Here is a 20,261-nt window from a genome sequence, read left to right on the forward strand (position 1 = left end):
GTGCACTAGAGATCCAGTCTGCTTTACAAGTCCTGTTAAACATGCAACATTTTTTTAAGCAAAGTCCAGTTAATGGAAAATGGATTTGCACTGTAAGGGCCAGAGGACCAGGGTCCACATGATCTCTGACCTGGAAATGAATAGGAATTAAATGTTGGAAGGAAATTCGGACTGCTTGAAGTGGCGTGTGAGCTCACTGTGGCTCCCATTTCCCCCTGTCCCAAGACAAGAACACTTTCGCCAACAGGAGAGGGCCCAAGTGCAGGACTATTTTTATCTGGGTGAAATTCACATACAAAACTGTAGGCAAAACCATATAATTAAGAGACAGGTTTTCGTAACAGACATCCCAATCATTTCCCGTTAGCATGCACATTTTCATTTTAAGAAAACAGATTTTTGTAATATACTATAGGACTATGAAAGGGACTTAAAGCAATTATCTCAGCATCAACAAACTAAATATAGTGAGCTTTAAATAAAGTTACAGCAGTTTGACCCAGCACTTGACAAAGTTACACTACCGGAGAAGTTCAGGTTTGTATAAAATTTTTGCCTTATTTTTCTTATGGCTCTAAAGTATAGAGTTTTTACAATAGCAAGTATTACCTAATATTTTTTTTTTTATATAAAATCACCCATTTATTGATTGCTCCATCGTCGGGAGTGTTCAGTGCCAGGTTGGATGGGGCTCTGAGCAACCTGATCAAGTTGAAGATGTCCCTGCTTACTGCAGGAGGGTTGGACTACATGGTCTTTAAAGGGTCCTTCCAACCCAAACTATTCCGTGATGCTAACTTACATATATAGCAACATTTTTAAAATATTGGTTTTAATTTCTGGTATATATTTCATTAAGAAATAAGGTAATAAACAGATACAGACCTTTCTTTGTAAAACAGTATCATTTAAAATGCTATAACAGTATTAGCACACTGAAACATCCCATGCACAAAGCATGCTAAATTCAGCGTTAGGAAGACACAAAGAAAACATCACAGAAAATACACACAGTTCAAAACCAAAATGTGTTGCCTTGTGGGAAAAAGAGCAAAAAAAAACAAGTTAGAGAAAATACTGGAAATATTTTCAAGTGGAAAAGCAAAAATGTAATTATATACTGACATAGCACACTCTTAAGTACTGTCACTGTGCAGAACACGCTGATAGCTTTTGACACAGTATATGGGGAATTGCAAAAAGCCCTACAACACTAACACTGCCAAAAACAAGAACTTCATTGTAATGTAGATTGCTTTGCAAAATATTCCACTGTGTTTCCCTTCCTCTCCTCTGCAAGACAGTTCAATGGAAATTGTGTTTGGTTTTAAATTCTTTGAAAACTTTTCTTTCTATTTCCTCCTTTGTCTTGTTATCAAAATAGGTATTTGTATGAAGTGAAACTAGCTGTCACCCTAACACCTACATAGTTTTTTGAGTCACTCTGATTCATTTCTCAAATTATCTTCCTAGCAGACTGTTACTTCCTTTTGAATTTTATCACAATGAACACAAAAGTGCCGTAGTGTCAGAACAGCAGCAGAAGACATTTATGACATTAGCTGGCACAGGTGATGCCCATCTAGGAGAAGGGCTGGAAGGAAGACCCGGGGAACTACAGGCCTGTCAGCCTGACCTCGGTGCTGTGGAATGTGATGGAACAAATCATCTTGAGTACCATCATGCAACACATGCAGGACATTCAAGCAATCAGGCCCAGTCAGCATGGGTTTAAGAAAGGCAGATCATGCTTGAACCAACCTGATCTCCTTCTATGACAAGGTGACCTGCTTAGTGGATGAGGGGAAGGCTGTGGATGTTGTCTACCTCGACTTCAGTAAAGCCTTCAACACTGTTTCCCACAGCATCCTCCTGGAGAAACTAGCCCCTAATGGATTAGATGGGTGTACTCTTCGCTGGGTTAAAAACTAGCTGCATAGAGTTGTAGTGAACAGAGTTAAATCCAGTTGGCAGCAGGTTGCAAATGGTGTTTCCCAGGGTTCAGTGCTGGGGCTGGTCCTGTTTAATATCTTTATTAATGAACTAGATGAGGGGATCGAGTGGACCCTCAGTAAGTTTGCAGATGACACCAAATTGTGTGGGAGTGTCAATCTGTTGGAAGGCAGGAAGGCTCTGCAGAGGGACCTGGACAGGCTAGATCGACTGGCAGAGGCCAACTTCATGGGGTTCAACAAGGCCAAGCGCTGGGTCCTCAACTTTGGTCACAATAACCCCAGGCAATGCGACGGGTTTAGGACAGAGTGGCTGGAGAGCTCCCTGGAGGAAAAGGACCTGGGAGTGTCAGTGGACCGCTGGCTGAACATGAGCCAGCAGTGTGCCCAGGTGGCCAAGAAGGCCAACAGCATCTTGGCCTGCATCAGGAACAGCATGGCCAGCAGGACCGGGGAAGTGATTGTTCCATTATACTCAGTTCTGGTGAGGCTGCACTTTGAGTGGTGTGTCCAGTTTTGGGCCCCTCATTACAAGAATGATGTTGAGATTCTGGAGCAGAGAAAGGCACTAAAGCTGGTGAAGGGTTTGGAACACAAGTCCTCTGAGGAGTGGCAGAGGGAGCTGGGGCTTTTTAGTCTTAGGTAGGCTGAGGGGAGACCTTATCACTCTCTACAATTACCTGCAAGGACAGTGTAGAGAGATGGGAGTCGGGTCTCTTCTCTCGGGTGACAAGTGATAGGACAAGAGGCAATGGCTTGAAATTGCACCAGGGGAGATTTAGGTCAGATATCAGGAAGAATTTCTTTACTGAAAGGGCTGTCAGGCACTGGAACAGGCTGCCCAGGGAGGTGGTGGAGTCACCGACTCTGGAGGTATTTAAAAGGTGTGTGGATGTTGTGTTTGGGGACATGGTCTAGAGGTAGACTGGGCAGGGTTAGGCTGTGGTTGGACTCGATCTTAAAGGTCTCTTTCAGCCTAAGTTATTCTACGATTCTATGACTTAAATGTTCACAAATAAGCTTCAGTGTTAGCCAGATCAATTAAAAGAAAAACAAAAAATCCCAAACAACCAACACTTTAGAATAACTTCTACATCTAACTTGACTACTGCCACCTTCACGGACTGCAAAAAGGTTAAGTTTTAGCAGATCTTTTTACACAATTTCACGTAAAACTGAAGCAAAGACGCCTCCCACCAATGTATTACCCTTGCTCAAACCAACTCGTTTGGCAGCCAGACCTACTGAATGAGTGTGGCTCTTTAGGCTGCAGCAAACTTTGCGTATTGAGATCTCCCTTCTACTTAGCTATTTAAAAAGCAAAGCTGTAGAGATTCTGTCTATTAAAATAAATGAATACAGAAATCCACTTACCCCAACCAGCAACTGCAAATCTCCAGTGAAGAGAGGGGCATTGATAAGACACATGCTTGGAACAGACCAGAAAGCACTGATGTACCAGCTACATCTGCAGGTGGCCATGCAACCTTTTCAGGTGTCTTTAAATTGAAAACACTTACCCATTCCTCTAACTTTTGGATTTGATTTCTTTCCTCTCAAATCCAAGCCAGCTACCCATCAATTAGAATCAGGTGAGTGCAGCTATGACACAATACTACTTTGACAGGAATCAGGGGTTTGCTCCAACAAGTGAAGAGAGGGGTGGGAAGGAGTTGTGACAGAATTTCTGGAGAAATGGGCTGCTTTCCCACTTCCCGGCATTAGCCACTGTCACAGCCTTCCTATGACCTGGCCTAGCTGAAGGAGGATCATGGCTAAATCATGTTGTTGCTGGGGGTCTACAGCAGACCCTATTCTGGCGCTGCATAAAGGCAAACCCAGAAGTCATGATCAGACTGTGAAGAAGCAGGTGTAGTTTTGTGGACACCTTGACACCTCATTGATTTAACAAGCATCTTGGAAGTCAAGGTGTCCACAAAACTTCTGGTCTTCAACAGTCCAAAAGCCAACAGGGAAATCAAGATTAAAACAAAAGGCCCCAAAACCTTTTTTCTCCTGTATCTTGCTTTACTTAAGGTATGTCCCACGAAAGCACTGGTTTTAAAATAGTGACTGCTGTTCCCAACTTTTAAAAAACTTACATGGAAATTCAGTGGTTAATGTTTGATAAGGAAGTCTTAGACATTCTGCTCCCTTGGCACCGGTCGCCTACCTGTGTCTCCTTCCCAGGACCGCTGGGATCAGTGGCCTTGCAAAGACACGGGGAGCGGGCAGCTGGTACCCGGCTGCCCCTTCAAGGGCCCCACTCCATGCACACCAGGGGGGCTCATACGGACCACATCTGAAATGCAGGGGGCTGGCTCACACGGGCTGCAGGGTCCCAGCACCCACTCTCTGCTGCAGCTAGCAGCTACTGGGTGCACCAAACATCATGCTCAGGGGGAGACCAGTAAATCTCCACACATGCACGAAATTTTAAACTTCACTGTACGAACCATACTTGAGAAGAATTTTAATTCTGGGCTGAGAAAGGAGTTCAACTGAGACTTTCCAAGTGTGCCAATCGAGAACTATGGTCTCAGCGAAGGTATTTCAGTTTGTCACCTAAAGATTTACGATCTTGTTTTAATTTGGTGTGCCATTAATACCTTAAAAATACTGTATCACCTCAGCCCTTCACTACTGCAGCACTGAAATCACATCCCCAGAAAAATGACCATCTGAGGTACCATGTAAACATTTAGTATGTTCTTAGAAATCCTTCCCAAAGAGAACAAAAAGCCCCTTTTCACTATTGTGAAAACCCTCCAAAGACCTGATGTATATCCTGGTTATGGTTGCCTTGATTGCAGAAATAACACATAGAAAAGCCAGCCTTTGTAATTTTCTACAGCTTTTGCATAGTATCAACAAAGATACAGCAACTTTAGTATTAATGTTGCAAATACAGGCATATCTCTAAATGTGATCACAGGCTCATAATGTATTCAATTCAGAAATTCACTACCAGATTTTGTATCTTATTTTCAAATCTATGCCATCTCTAGACACAACTAACAAATCCCAAAAAGCAAGAACTCATTGATTGAGGCAGGGATACTACTGCACCATACCCAGCCCCCTTAGGGAGACCAAACTCACATAAGAACTGCTAAGTTCAGACTTTCTAAAAGTCAGAGGGCATTTTGCCCAGTTAACATACGTAGGATCAGACCTTCAGAAAGGATAAACTCATTTATGAGACTTATCTTATTACACCTTCTTGCTGAAAATTACTTGGTTAATGCTGCTGTTTGACTTGTGGAAATTACCCTGTAAAATTCTCCTCTTATTATTCTCTACTAGACATTTAGCTCCTGTGTTAACCTTTTCCTTGAGCCTTTCATTCAGATTTCACTGTTCTCTGGGCTTTTTTCCCTTACTTTTTTTCCCAATGATTTGCACCTCCAGTTGATTCTTACTCTCATGTGCAAGTTGAAAATTGGATCCCAGTAAGACGTCCTTTCATGGCAAGGTATGTCCACCATCCCTCCATGAGTTCATAAATGATGCAAATGCAGTGCATTCTGTTGTTAGTAAATCTATAGGAAAACTCGAAAAGAGATCCTTTTCCTACCTAATACACCATAAAAATAACACAGTGCATTCTCTGTCAATCAGAAAAGAGAATTCATCAAGTTTGAGGGATATGAACACTATTTATCTCTAAATATTAAGTGAGTGTTTTTGGAGCATGTACCAGGTTTTTTTTGCAACAGCAGATTCTAATCAGACTAGGAGCAAATCAGCAATCCAAAGTAACAAGTACAAGCAGCCAAATTTAACGCTATTCAAGGTGTACAGTTAATAATAGTATTTGGTTAAAAGTTAGTGTTAGCAGCATTTTTGCATGCTGTAAGAATAAGATTTGAGAGACATATATGGTTGGTAAAATCTGAAAATATTTACTAAAAGAGGGGGAAACCCCCCCCCAAACATGTTGAAATTAGCAACTACCTCTACGGTAGTTCAGATTTTATGAAGGCGCTGTCATATCCTCTATGAAACATACACATGCATAAAGAATTTAGTACTTCAAACATCCCGTCTGAACAAACCCAAAAATCACTGAAGGGTTTCAGAATAGGTTTGCAGGACCTTAGGCAAATAACACTGTCACAAAAGTACTATGTAGCTTGCAAACCTTGCTACATAATTTCTTACAGTTGATGCTACTGAAACTTTCTATGCCTCTTCCATTTTCTTCCCCTTCACTTCCTTGCGCTATTTTGTCTATCTAGTTGCTCGTCTTGCAAACAAAACTCCAGTTTCCAAATTCTCAGCCAGAGAGAAATAAAAAGAACCTGTAAGCAAACCTTGCCTGGCACCCCCAGACAGACCTGTCTCCATCCAGCCTGCCTTTGCTCTAAATGCATCAACCTTTTAGAGCTTACAGGCTTGCATCAAAATCCACAGAGACAACTGGAAAAGTTTCTTTCCTTCCATCACCTCCATATCCTCTCCTTCTCTCAAGGATTTCTGGTTATGCTTCAAAGACTCAGCTAGCCTTGCTCCCCCAGATCTTTTCCTACAGGCTTTGCCTTCCTCCAGATATACAAAATATGAGTCTTGGGGGAGATGCAAACTCCTTCCCTCCAGTCAGCTCCACCTCACTCAGCTCAGTGCCTTCGACAGCCAGGGACAGCAAACAACCTGTCCCTCTGCTGTACCAGGTATGTCTGCTTAAGGGAACATAAGATAATGCAAGCAAACAAAAGAAACAGACACTGAACAGCATGGGACTTGGCAGTGAAGGTCTCCTCCACCCACAGACATGTTAGTCACAATTTCCTCAGGTACTGGTTATACCTGGCTGTCACACCTACTTGCAATTAGCGTGTCTCCATGTTGTTGCAAGCACATACTCAGTAGTATTTTTATCATCGCAGAAACATCCACGTCCCTTCCAGATGGCAGCACGGGAGACTGACGTTCATACACTCCCATCCCATGTTCAAAAGCAGGGGTAGCTGTTTAGCCACTGCGCTGCTACTGCTACGGGAAACGCTCGCTGCGTTTCTGCATTAGTTAACAGGTTCATTCCCAGTGCCAGCAGCTGTAGAATACTAAGCCTAATGAAGATCATAAACATACCCAAAGTGACTGTATGTTCCAGTAATGGGTTATTGCCCATTTGCTATCTCATTCTGTCAAAAATTCTAAAATCATCTCCTGACCATCACCGCATTTACATGCCGCTGTTCTGTGGGAGAACAACTCCTTGCTTTGTAGGAACCAAGGAAGCATCACTTGTGTTCTGCAAATTGTCATGTTTAATAAACCCCCCACCGATGCAAAAACTGACAATCTTTCAGGACTGCAGGACTGAATCTGCCACTGCACTGATGCATCCTTCCACTTCAACTCTCCGAGAGCGCTCTCCACGCCTGACACGAGTTGTTACACTAAGGCTGAACGTTCTTCTGCTTAGAAACTGATGCAGAAAGAACCGGTGAGAGGAAAAAACACTTCCCAGCTTCTGAGCTAGTCCCCTGGTCTACCTCCAGCTGCTACCTGGTCGCTTTGAAGGCTCCTTTTGTCTATATCGTTCCACTTCACTTTCCACATTCTCACACTGACTGTCTTTTAGTTTCCTTTTCAGGATTACTTTTTCTCTAAACTACACGTTAGGTTTTTTCCTTCTATTGAGCAGTTCCATTGGGGGAGGACATATAATTGCCATTGCCTATAACCCTCAGCACGTGGAGTAGCTTCATCACCAATTTGGAGTCAGCATTTCTTTACTAGTAATTGTTTTATTATGGGTTCAAATATGTGATTAGCTGGTATCAGCCTGAAATCACCTAGTTCCATGAGGGTTAACAATGGTAGCAAAACCATGACTGAAGTCATCTATAAGGATTTTGGTACTTCTAAAGCAAATTTTAATTAAGAAATAGGTAGACAAGTAATTCAATGAGCAGCATCAGTAACAGAGTTTGTATCTTAGAAAATTTTATTTCTAAATATTGTATAGTTGTGATGCCTGAGATGAATGAATTCTGATCAAAACTGATTTGCAGCTGTGCTTCATGTGACTTCGGCGAAACATGAAGTCAAAACTAGAACGCAGCCTCTTCCTCAGCCACTTCTGTTACAAGGCTTTACTGCAGTGCACAACCTCATGGCCCCACACCCACAACCTTCTCAAATTCTACACCCTTCCCTCCAGTTGTCCTTCACCATGAGGTTCCACAGTTGCAAGCTGTCCGTCACGGTAACACAGCCTGTATCTCCAAAGCCTATCATTTTGAAATCCATGTAGTCTGAGGGGACACCAAGGTTTTATGCAGATACTAGGATTCCACAAGCACCTACACAGTTTTAATTACTTCAGATTACCAGCTCTGACTCAAGGCAGGGGTGACTTCCTTCCTTAAACCCAAACAGGGCAGAAGTCATGTTTTTTCAAGTTTTCAGTATTCAAAAAATGTGTTAGTCCTTCCCACTTCCAGTAACGGACTGCATTTTAAATCTGCCTGATTTTAATCTCCACTAATAAATGCAATTGCCATTCTCCAACTCAGCTTCTAGCATGTTTCATTCATGCTGCTCTGCACAAAACATTTGTGCATCCACGTAATGTGATAAACGGATACCAAGTTTGTCTGCCAAGGGTGTTGTGCCAAGACCTTTTCTCAGATTTTCTCTTGTCTCTTTGGGTTTCATCCCTCAATTTGGCAGGGGGGTGGGGAGGGGACGGACCATAACAGTTGAATTAATTTGTTACATGGCCATTTAAACAAAAAAAGTTAAGCAAGGCCCTTAAAAGCAGCTGCCCTTTCAAATCCAAGATGCTACAATTCATCGCACCAGTTCCCTCAGGGGAGATGAAATACAACCCTGAGCAGTGGTACTATACAGACATACACCAAGGCCAGGTTGGATGGGGCCCTGGGCAACCTCGTGTAGATCCCAGCCTGGAGGTTGGTGGCCCTGCCTGTGGCAGGGGGGCTGGAGCTCTATGATCCTTGGGGTCCCTTCCAACCCAGACCATTCCATGATATACGCCACTTTCCTCCTCTCTGTCTCACTATGTGGTTTCACACTGTGCTCACAGGGCACAGTGAACGTAACTACTATAAAGCCCAGTCACAGCAAAGCCACAGCGACCATACCGCTGTGCATAGGCCTGGCCTGCTGGAATTCAGTTTCTGTTTTCCCTCTAATTTCACCTTGTCTTGAAAACCCTCTGGTAAAAGTTTCCTGCCCAGCTGTCTAACATAAAGCAGAACACATGGATCAAAGTCACAATTATTTTAAAAAACCCCCAACAAACCAGCATATAAACATTAAGAGACAATCAGAGATTAACAGCCTGCACTGCATCATCCTACAGCCACTAAGGACATGTATTTCTCCTTCAGATTTTGACTTCTCCCTCTTTAGCACACTATAATCCTTAGTAATAAAACAGCTGCTAACTGGTATTTTTTAGAACACCTTACTGACCTTCTGCTATTACTTTGTAGTTTCCACTTTGGAGCAGACAGCTATTTTACTATTAAGTTAGTCAGATTTGTATGCCAGTGCCAGCCCACGTGATATGTACTCCTGAAATATTAACCTAACTTCTACAAATGGTAGTTTTAGAAGTTGCTGGACCCATTACAGTAACAACTAACATCTCTGAATATTTGCTGTACTCATAAAATCTCCAATCCTACATGTAAACTGCTGAAATTATGACAGAGACTACCTCTAAAAGCTGACAGACTTATATTAGAAAAAAAAAAAGTATGACAGTTTAAGTTATAAAACCCCCTAAAAAACAGGCTGGCTTTAAAATTGCCTTTAAATATAATGCTGTGGAAAGAATGATCCTCTAACAAAAGCATTAATCGCCTTTAAGACATTACTGGGTAGTTACCTCAGGCACAGCAGTGTGGTTTTGTTCAGCAAAGATTTACAAGAAGGAGATTTATGAAAGGTGTTTGAATTGCTTCTTATTTCATGAATGACAGCCTTGTATTTCTACACAACGCTGAAGTAAATAAAAGAGAATGGACATCGTCCTGCATCACTCCCGTCTAATGTGACCAGACTTTAACCTGAGACTACACCTTACAGTAAATAGATAATAAACACACAGACAGTTTTTGGCATGGAGCAGACACTGTATTTTCTCAACAGTGGCAGATGAGAGATTTACAGGGTATGTACTTCCCTGACCAAGATTTTATAATCACATTTCTCCCTCAATAGGTGGCGAAAGTCAAGGGACATCTGAGAAGTTCAGACTCACTCTAAGTCATCTTTCCATTAAAAAAAAAAAAAATAAGGGAGAAGAATTAGTAAATACACAGGGCAAACCACAAGCCTCTGGAGGTATCCTGATTGTGGGACAGAGGAAGGAGGCTGTGGATACCAGCCATTTAAAAGGTTTCTATTCTGAGCAATGGTGAAGTCTGGGCTGCCTTCAAATGGGTACAACTTCTCTGTGGAACCCAACTATGAGCAAAAGACTTTGAAGCCACAAATATCTTAATTGGAGAATGGCTTCTCTGCTGTAAGGGAGGATATTGCTCACAGATTATTACAAAGGTGGTTCTGCAGGGTTCTCTCCTCCTGCCACTTCCCTCCCTTTCTCATTGCTCTTGACCACAGCTTTACAGCAATCACTGCATACCACTGAAGCTGGGAAAAAAAAAAAAAAGATGTTTAAGATGTTTTTATACTCCTGTCAAAATTTTAATAGGAAGGAAACTTTTTTTTTAAATTTATTTTTTCTCAGAGAAGATGACACTGTACCTGGAGAAAGACTCACCTAAAACCTTACATGTAACACTATAACACAAATAAGGCTACACTAGACACCCCGGATCTGTCAAATGAGATGGGATTATGACTGCGTTGCTCTGAGGCGATTTGTTATTCACTATGCAGATCACTAAGGTATTTTGTGCTCAATTTACTTTGTACTGAAGATTTGTTCCCCGCTTGTTTCCTATAATTCTCTCTCCCAAAGCGATGTTATCAAGTGGATGTCAGTTAGGAATACAGGTCTATTATCACAACATTACCAAACTAATAGAGATGCAGGGGTAGGAATAATTTTTCTTTTTAATTTTCCTGAAAACATGATGTCCTATAGCCAGAACTCCATGCTGTGTGATTTACCAGCATGATCCTCAATTAATCTGCAGCTGTGGCATCACAGTATGCCTCTGCACAGCACATCAGCTTGTGACAAAACAAAAAAAAAAAACAAAACCAACCACCAACCTGTCCTCCAACCAGAAAAAAAAATCCAAAACAAAAAAACCTACAACCTAAGCAGAAAGAAGTGATATTTGGGTTTTATAACCTAACTATTGCACTGCAGAACCTAAAAAAAAAGAAACACAGACTTGAGAAGCAGTATAATGGGCAAAGAGTTTAATCCAAATGGGGCAAGTGAAAGCTGGTTTTTCATTGCTCCTCCTTTTTGCCCAAACTGACAACTTTAAACTCAAAGAAAGAAAAATATATTTGAAACCAAAGTTCCCTTTATACTTTCCAATGAAGTATGTTTAATACAGCAACTACCATGGAACAGGTAGCTTTTCATTCACAGCTAGATGCTGCTCTTCATGCGAAGTAAACTCGCATCAGTGTGCTCACGGATCCCCAGTGTAAGAATCAGAACACACCTAACTGTAGGTACACAGGGATTATCTACTCCTCCCCCACCCACCCAGGCCCCTTTCAATGTCTTTTTAAGGATTCCTTCTTTAATCTGAAGTCTATGCAATCACAAGTGATACATCTGGTTAACTGAACTCCAGTTCTGTGCTGAGAAGCAACAGTAACACAACCCAAGAAGGGACGACACGACTGCGGGGCAGCTGGGACGGTGGCCTTTGGAACCTGCCACCTCTGATGTGCGAGGCTCTAGCTCAGGGTCTGGCTCCCTCAGCTGAAGTTACCTCTCCCTGCCTCACAGGTGTAGAGAGCTGTGAACCAAGCCCTCTACATTATGGGATGCATCATGTCGTTAAAATTGGAGTCCCACAATGTCATTTTTACACAGCCCCATTTCAACACAAGGATGCTGCGCTGGTTCCCTAAATTCCTTTCAGCATATTTAAGTCCAAGAAAATGACAGTGATTTGAAATAGCTAAAGAGAACTGCTTCAGGGATTGTTTGCTGTAAGGTGTTGTGGACTACAAAAAAAAAAAAATTCTCTCTCAAAGCAAAGTTTAAAAAACCCCAAACAACCCAAAATACTCATATTTGTCTCAGACATCATCTGAATACTGAAACCCAAGCTCAAGGTCCTGAACCTGGGTTGGGGCAACCCCTGGTATCAATACAAGCTGGGGGGGGAGTGGTAAGAACAGCTCTGCTGAGAAGGACTTGAGGATACTGGTGACCAAAAAGCTGAACAGGAGGCAGCAATGGGTACCTGCAGCCCAGAAAGGCAACCGTATCCTGGGCTGCATCAAAAGAAGCATGACAAGCAGGTCCAGAGAGGTGATTCTGCTTCTCTGCTCTTGTGAGACCCCACCTTAACTAGTGTCCAGCTCTAGGGTCCTCAACATAAGAAGGACATGGACCTGCTGGAGCAGGTCCAAAGAAGGGCCACAAAGATGACAAGGCTGGAGCACATCTCCTTTGAAGACAGGCTGAGACTTGTGCTTGTTTAGCCTGGAGAAGAGAAGGCTCCAGGGATACCTTACAGCAGCCTTCCAGTGCCTGAAGGGGCCTGCAGGAAAGGTGGACATGGATTGTTTATAAGGGCAGGCAGTGACAGAATAAATGGTAACAGCTTTAAATTAAAAGAGGATAGATTCAGACTGGCTGTAAGGAAAAAAAAAAATATGATGACAGTGGTGAAAGACTGGAACAGGTTGCCCAGAGAGGTGGTAGATGTTCCATCCCAGGAAGTATGTTCAAGGTCAGACTGGACAGGACTCTGAGCAACCTGATCTAGTTGGATCACTGCAGAGGCTGGACTAGACCATCTTTAGAGGTCCTAAACCAAGCTAAAAGGTTCAACCTTAAAAGGTTCAAAGTTTAAGGTTAAAAAAAATCACTGAGGTAAATCTGACTTTGAACCCACATGACTCTCCACAGCTCTCCTGACAGCACTCTCCCTCCACACAGAAAGCTGGCTTGCAAAGAGCCACAGTTCTGTTTTTCTCCTCCCATCACAAATGCTGCAGGTCTCTTCTCCTGGATCAGCACCCTCCACCATGGCACCCAGAAGTGGTGCAGCCCACGGCAACACAGCTTTCGGTAACGGCCACAGCTTCAGAGGTGGTGGTGTACTGGTGGAACCAGCCAAGCATCAGTAGGAAGAACCTTGAAGGGACCTGGCCTGAAGTGGAGATGAGGCCATCAGAGAAGCTGGAAAGCTGTGCATCCTTAAGTAATCCTTAAACTTTCTTCAAAGGCTGCCAAGGCTCCCCGGATGCCAGTGAGATGTGTAGTATTTCACAGACTGAAGAGGACCCATTCACTCCTGCAGTGTAATTACTCCTTCATCCTTGCCATCTGCATGAGGCTGGGGGACAAAGATCCTGGCCTGCAGCCCCTGAAGCCAGTGAGTGCTCTTGAAGTGTGAGTGCTCTCGGGTTCTGAGGTCTAAATGTCGACAGCTCACCATCACCACTGCTTTCAAACAGCAGCATTTCTTTCATCTGACAAAGCCCCAGTATGTAGAGTTTGGAATAAGCACAGACCTCCCATTTCCCACCCCTCCCAGACCGCTGGGGACAGCACTCTTTCAAGGCTTTTAATAACTTTATCTGTACATCACATGCTTTTTACAGGAGAGGGACCATCTCTCTCACTGAGGGACCACAATGAAAGCAAGTGTTGTTAGGAGCTGCCAGAGTGCTGCCAGTCTCCAGAGGGTGAGGGCAACCAGTCCCACAGACCCCACCGCTGCTGGAGCCACAATCCCCCACTGCAGCTCGGCTCCGACAGTGCAGAACCTGAGCAGCAAAGCTGCTTCCTTCCCAAGGTGGCTACTGAAGTCCCAGGCTTGCACAGCAGAGATGTCATGTCGCCTGCTTGGGCTGGTTCATGTTTAACATGAATTAAATACAGATAACTACAGATTAAATCCCTAGTCCAAACTTGTAATTCTGCAAACAAGTGATTGATTTCCAATTCTGTGCCCTGCCCTGGCTGAAAGGCAACCCTTCCCCACTACAAAGCAACAGTCCTCTTCCAATTCCGGTGATGTTCATGTAAACATCTCACCAAATAAGCTCCTCTCTGCTATTATTAACTTCTTATTTAAATTATTAATGCAAGGCCTTTAGGCTTATAAGAAAAATAAGAAATGCACCTGCCTGGACAAAATTAGTGTTACTTGGTTGGGTTACAAATACAACTCGTAAGTGCCTATTTATAAGCAAATTAATTCATTATTTTTATTACATCTGAGTACTCCCTCCAAGCACATCACTTGGGAATTTCCATTTCAAAAGTACAACTTCATGTTTATTGTAACTTCTGGCACAAAAGTTCGGGCTGGTACTTTTTATATGACAGAAGGCCCTTTGAAGACCAAAAGGGATGCTTAAGTAAAAGCCATGGACCAAGAAAAGCCTATGTAGCTACTGCTGTCAAGTTGGGAAGATTATGTTTAGCTTAGACAGCATGACAGTAACACATATGGTCATAATTTAAACCACAAACTGATAAGGAATTTATCCTGCCCCTATCTAAAGTTATGTTAGTAAGGAAGAGGGTCAGTAAACTCTTACTAGTTTGTCCATTCTGCAGTAAGTGCCCTTAGTGCAGAACTATTTTTGTGTATTTCATTCACAAGAGAAATAAGGACACTACCTAAATTGAGGAGAAAAAAACGCACAACAAAAAACACAACCAAAAATCCCCCAACCCCCACCCAAAAAAAGGTAACTAAATAGAACAAACTCTATGTACCTTACCCTGTAGAGAAATTTTAGCTTAGTGAATTCTGCTCGCTGACTGTTGATTCACCTAAAGGATGAAAAACTGAGTGGGCTCTATCCTTAGTTGTGTAAACACTCCTGAATGTAGCAAGTATTTAAGTGCTCACAAAAGACAAAGAAGTAATGTCTATATTTAAAAAGAAAAAAAAAAAAAAAAAAAGAGTTCCCATTCTGTGAGTCACTTTATCTTCCAGATTAAGTGGATTTTTCAAATTCAGGAAGAATGTTCCCTTTAGAAAAAAAAAAAAAAACCAACAATACACCACCACACCAAAACAGTAAACAAATACCACACAAATGTAACTGGATTTCAACTATAATTAGCATTAATTTTTGTTTCCAATGGGTAATTCTAGCTGCAGAGAAAAAAAATCCGTGTTTTGGACAAAGCCCTTAAGATTAAGTTTGCCTTCCCTTTCTTTTCCATCAGATGTGGAAAAGCATGCACCATCTTCATGATTAAAAGTACTGTTGTAATAGACAAAAGATGTGAACCATGGTCTATAAAGGAGCATGTTGAGGTCTTAAATTTCCCCATGCCCCTCCCACCTCAGTGCAATTCATGCATGCAGAAGATACAGATCATGAATCCTTGGCACATATCTTCAAGGAGTACACAGCATTCTACATCCCTCATGAGTATTTTGTGTAAGATAAATTAAGCCAAATAGCTACTCAGTCCTACAATAAAAAACACTTAAGACAGCCCAGCAAAGAAATAAAATGTTGTACGTGGCAAACTTCAGAAGAACTCCTCCCCCTTCTTTCTGGTAATTTGAGAAAAATTATATGGTCTCCATCAGAGGCAGTATGTTCTACAGGCATCTGTGGCAGAGGCAAGGAGGAGTACGGGAGTTGATCTGATTGATCTGATCTGATCCAGCCCAAAAGTCCCTCTGAGCACCGACAGCTCTTCAGCCTGGTTGCGTCAAAGGCTGACAGCATCTGCAGCTAACAGCTATTGACAGAGCAACAGAATAATTGGCCTGGCACGCATCCCCCTGCTTTTATTCCCCCTGACCCTGAGGAGGGTGGAGGGGGAAAGCAAGGGAGGATCAAACCAGCACAAAGCTGTACTGATGAGGTCGTTCTTCAGAACGAGCCTGGAGCAATGTTCAAATCCATATCCCAAACAGCAAAACAAAATTCACCTTTACAGGGCCTATTCCTGCTACCCCAATCAGCCTTCCTTTCTTTCTTTTTTCCTCATTTTCTTTTCCTCTTTTCTTCTGAGGACCCATCTTCAGGTATTGCTGACTCACATCCTGCACCCCAGTTTCATTCGCTATAATCATGATCTGTGTTGACAGGGTTTCCTTCCTTACAGAGCTGTTGGAGATTTCAGTCACAAGACAGCTGGCCACTTCAGCACAGAGAACCAAGGGACAATTGGGAAAGTTAAACAGAAAACCCTCTTCAGGGCATGAATGGGAGAGCATCGTATAGGAAATCTGAGGTGACCACACGTGGAACACAGGGCTTAAAGTTCAATACAAATAGTTGCTTCCATCACTACCACTGCCTCTGCTGCCCAGTGATTTAGGCAGAGGACTTGTCCCCTTCGTGCAAAAAAAAAAATAGTAATCTCTTCTCATATACACATAAGATGCCACAAAAAACCATATACTGTGGCAATATGATGTAATGGTGTTCTTCAAATGTATAAAGCTGTTACAGGTATTTAACTAGAGAACTCTGCAGCCAAACTTCTTTGTAAGGATTTTCTCCCGTACTCTGAACATCTAAAACATACATAAAGTAACAGAAATTTTTGGACATGTAAAACCTGCCAACTTTGTCCTTGGAGGGATGGGTTTTTAGAAAATCAAAAATTAAAAGTTTTAAAAGAAAGCAAAGTATCTTGCTCCAAAAAGTACACTTAACTTTTTCTTGATGAAAATGGGAATGATCTGAGAATGGACATGATTTTCCCTCTTTGATAAACACAGCAATGATGAAACACCAGAAATACTTACAATTCCTAAGGCAAGTTCTTTCTACATCTGCTTTAGTCTATTTTGGCTGTAGCATTTATGTACTCTAATTATTTTGTGCATTAAATACCATAAATATCCCTGTTGATTTGTGATCTATTTGTGGGTTCCAACATACAGCTGTATTTCATTTGGCTGAGAGGACACTCTGCAAGTAGGGCTTGTACACCAACATATTTCATAGGCAACCATTATTATTTATGGATAAAGAAGTGATACTAACAGCTGTTTTCTATGCCATAGTTCAATTTTATGTCTGTGTACCTATACCTAAGTGTACCTCTGTAGGAGAGACGAAGAACGTTTACATATGATTCACTTCAAAAGCAAGGGAACAATCCTTTGGCTTCACGTGGAAGGAACTTTGCAGTCCCTCTGCAGCACACGTTACATTTGCAAGCAAAAGAACCTAGCAATTTCTTCAGGGACAACAGGTTTTTCTCAAAGACAATACACAAGATTAAAAAAAATATTCTCTGTCTTCTTATGAGTAAACCCCTTCCCTGAATTAGCTTAACCTAATCTATATATATATCACAACATTAAGTCTTTCTCTGCCTTGCACATGCCTTTGGGGCTCTATTGGGAGCTGCCATCTACACAAGGTATTTTATTTGACTGGCATGCACATAATACATTTTATTTAGCACGTCAGAAAGAGAAGAAGAATTAGTACTGAAGAATAAGGTGTATCATCTCATACAAAGACAATCATGCAAGTTACATCCACCTACCTGTACTAGTGCGGTATGTGCCTGTGTGTGCTGGTTGCAGAGGGTCCCCCTGACTCTGGCTGAGACTCCTCATAGGGGGCTTCTGATAAACTCTGTCTTCGTAAATAGGATCTATATGATGCTCTGGAGACTGCAGTGCCCTTAACTCGGAGCCAAGGTGGCTATGCTGGCTGCTGTAAGATGCCCGAGACCCAGCTGCAAATAGATTTACAGGAGACATTTAAGAGAGAGAAAAAAAAAGTGACAAATACAGGATCTGACTTTATTAAAAGCTTACTTGAAAGTAGCACTTAAACACACAAAAAAAAAAATCCCAGACAAAGCAAAGAAATAAATGTTTTCAACATACAAACAGAAACAGCATGCAAGGGCAGCAACAACTCCAGTTAATCACTTTGGTTACATCATCCAGATATGTGCATCTACTCCAAAACCTCATTTCTTCCAAGGAAACTACGTATTTTGGAGAGATAGGTATTATGGTACCATGTCTTTCTAAACAATGAATTAAAAGCCCAACCCCTCTCACAAAAGAAAAAAAAAAAAGAAAGAAAATAAAATATCCTGCCCAATCTAGGAATGCTGAACAAAAAGGGTCCACAGAAGAACCAGGAATGGGGGAGAAGAAAGGAGTAGCAGTCAGAACTGGTTTCACATATTATGTCCATATCTTAAGATCTACAAATAAATAAAGTGGATGAATAGATGCAATTATATGAAGGCTGGAGTACAATAGAGCAGTTGTGCCCTGTCAACATTCTGCCCCAACAGATAAAAAAAACCAAAAAACTTTCTACAACTTAAATATCCTCTGAAGATGAATAAATTAAACAGGAAAAACTACTTTAAGGGTACAGTTTTCGGTTTGTTTTTTTTTTTTAAGAAGTAACAAGATGAACTGGGAATGTATTTTTTAATTCTACTACTACAAATAATATTTTCTGTCATGATATTAAAAAAAAAGACTTGTATATTTCCAGCTGCGATAACTTTCGTCACTTGAACCCCTCTGTCACTCTGGTACTTCTGTCCTGTATTCCCTTCGCAAGGTTCCCAGGGAGTGACGGGGAAGCCATACAAACAGTACGTATCTTGAAGGCAAGAGCTGAGCAAGTGCACCAGCAACACCAGACAAAGGTTGTAACATGCTGCTCATGCCCCTTGCTGATGCTCCTGTGAGGTTAAAATCCTGGGTGCAGGCGATGTGCTACCAGCTCAGCCTGTACCGCTCAGACCGTCCCGCAGCCGTTCCGGCAAAAACCTCTGCCACATCCATTGTGTGGCCAGCGGCTCCAGTGCACGAACAAGCACTGCATGAGTGTCCTCAGAGCGCAAAGCACGGGTACCAAGTGATGCATGACAGCAACACAGGGTAGAAGGGGAGATACACACACAGATACAGTGTTAGGGAAGCTTTGATACAAGTTGTCCAGAGGGAAGGAATCATTATGTATTCCATGTCCTTCTCTCTAAGCAGCCCGTGCCGTACACCTATTTTCTTCCACATTTTTCAATGCCCGCACGTGTTGTCGGTGGAATTACCCTGTTTGTGTCTTTTTCCCCTCACACATTTTTCAGACTGACTTGCCACGAGCTCACCACTGAAAGCAACTGTTTTTAAAAGAAATTACAAAAAACTGTAACACCACCATAATTTTTAGTCTTTCTATTCAGTTGGCATTTCAAAAACTGGTCTAGCAAGCTCTGTTTTCAATTCAAATCTCTTTCCCATCACTCTTAAAATTCTGACACCTGTTGATTTATTCAAGTCTCAACTTAGGAGCAACAGGGTTTTACTGAATGTTTTATTTAAATATAAAATCAACTAACCAATAGCTATTATAGCAAGTTATCTTTGTTGCCAGTGCTGTATCATCTCCAGCAAAGCTCACAATGATAACTTTCAGAAAAACTAACTACAACTACAGCTGAAGTCAGCAAAAGACTTGTAGATTTTTATATCTAAAAAAGGGGTGTGGGGTGGGAAGAGTGATGGATTTCAGACAACTGCATCCTACCTCATCTGCACACTCAGCCCCTCCACCATATTCTGCTGCTATTTTGGAAGACACTGGGAAGATAGTTAAAATAATCAATCAAAACAAAGACCGTGAAGGCAAATTGATGCCGCTGAGAAAGAGGGAGGTATAACATGCCTCCTGCCTGCACCGTGGGTTTGCTTTACTACCTGAAGCTGTGAGCTGATCCATATTGTCTGCTTAAAAAAACCCAAGCTTGCGTTAATGCAGTCTACAGCTCACAGGGGTTGGAAAAACAACAAGGTCAGAATGAAAAGGCGGCAATCAATATACTACCAGGAAGCAACAAAACATCGCATTACAAAGGCCCATTAGCATTCTTGCCTTGGAGGTGGCTCATCACCCTCAGAAGTGGTTTCCCTAAACCTAGATGCATCACCCCAACCTCTGCTTGTCCCAAACGTTGTTCTCAACCATCCGCCATCCCTTCACCCCGCTAACAACACTGCACCGCTTTGGGGTACTGGAAACCAAAGTGGTGATGTGTGTCAAGGCCGCACACAGCTCCCCTTCAGATGCATTCTGAAAGTGGATTCACTCCCCCTCCCTGGCTGCAATGCTGATTCTCCTTTGGGGAAGTGTAAAGCATCAAACCCGTTCAGAGACAGGTCGACATACAAGTTCAAAGAC

The 20,261-nt window shown here is 42.2% G+C and overlaps 1 protein-coding gene across 1 annotated transcript in view; it reads right to left on the reverse strand.

Moving 5' to 3' along the window:
- CTNND2 (catenin delta 2) overlaps window positions 1-20,261 on the reverse strand; it is a gene marked incomplete at its 5' end in the record, with an annotated part of 546,420 nt that overhangs the window by 241,374 nt on the left and 284,785 nt on the right. The window contains one exon of the mRNA XM_084260131.1: window positions 17,593-17,787. Within this exon, the coding sequence (XP_084116257.1) occupies window positions 17,593-17,787 (195 nt within the window). The remainder of the gene's footprint in view (window positions 1-17,592; window positions 17,788-20,261) is intronic.

This window comes from Gallinula chloropus (genome assembly GCF_964237585.1).
Source record: "Gallinula chloropus genome assembly, chromosome: 2".
Lineage (NCBI taxonomy): Eukaryota > Metazoa > Chordata > Aves > Gruiformes > Rallidae > Gallinula > Gallinula chloropus.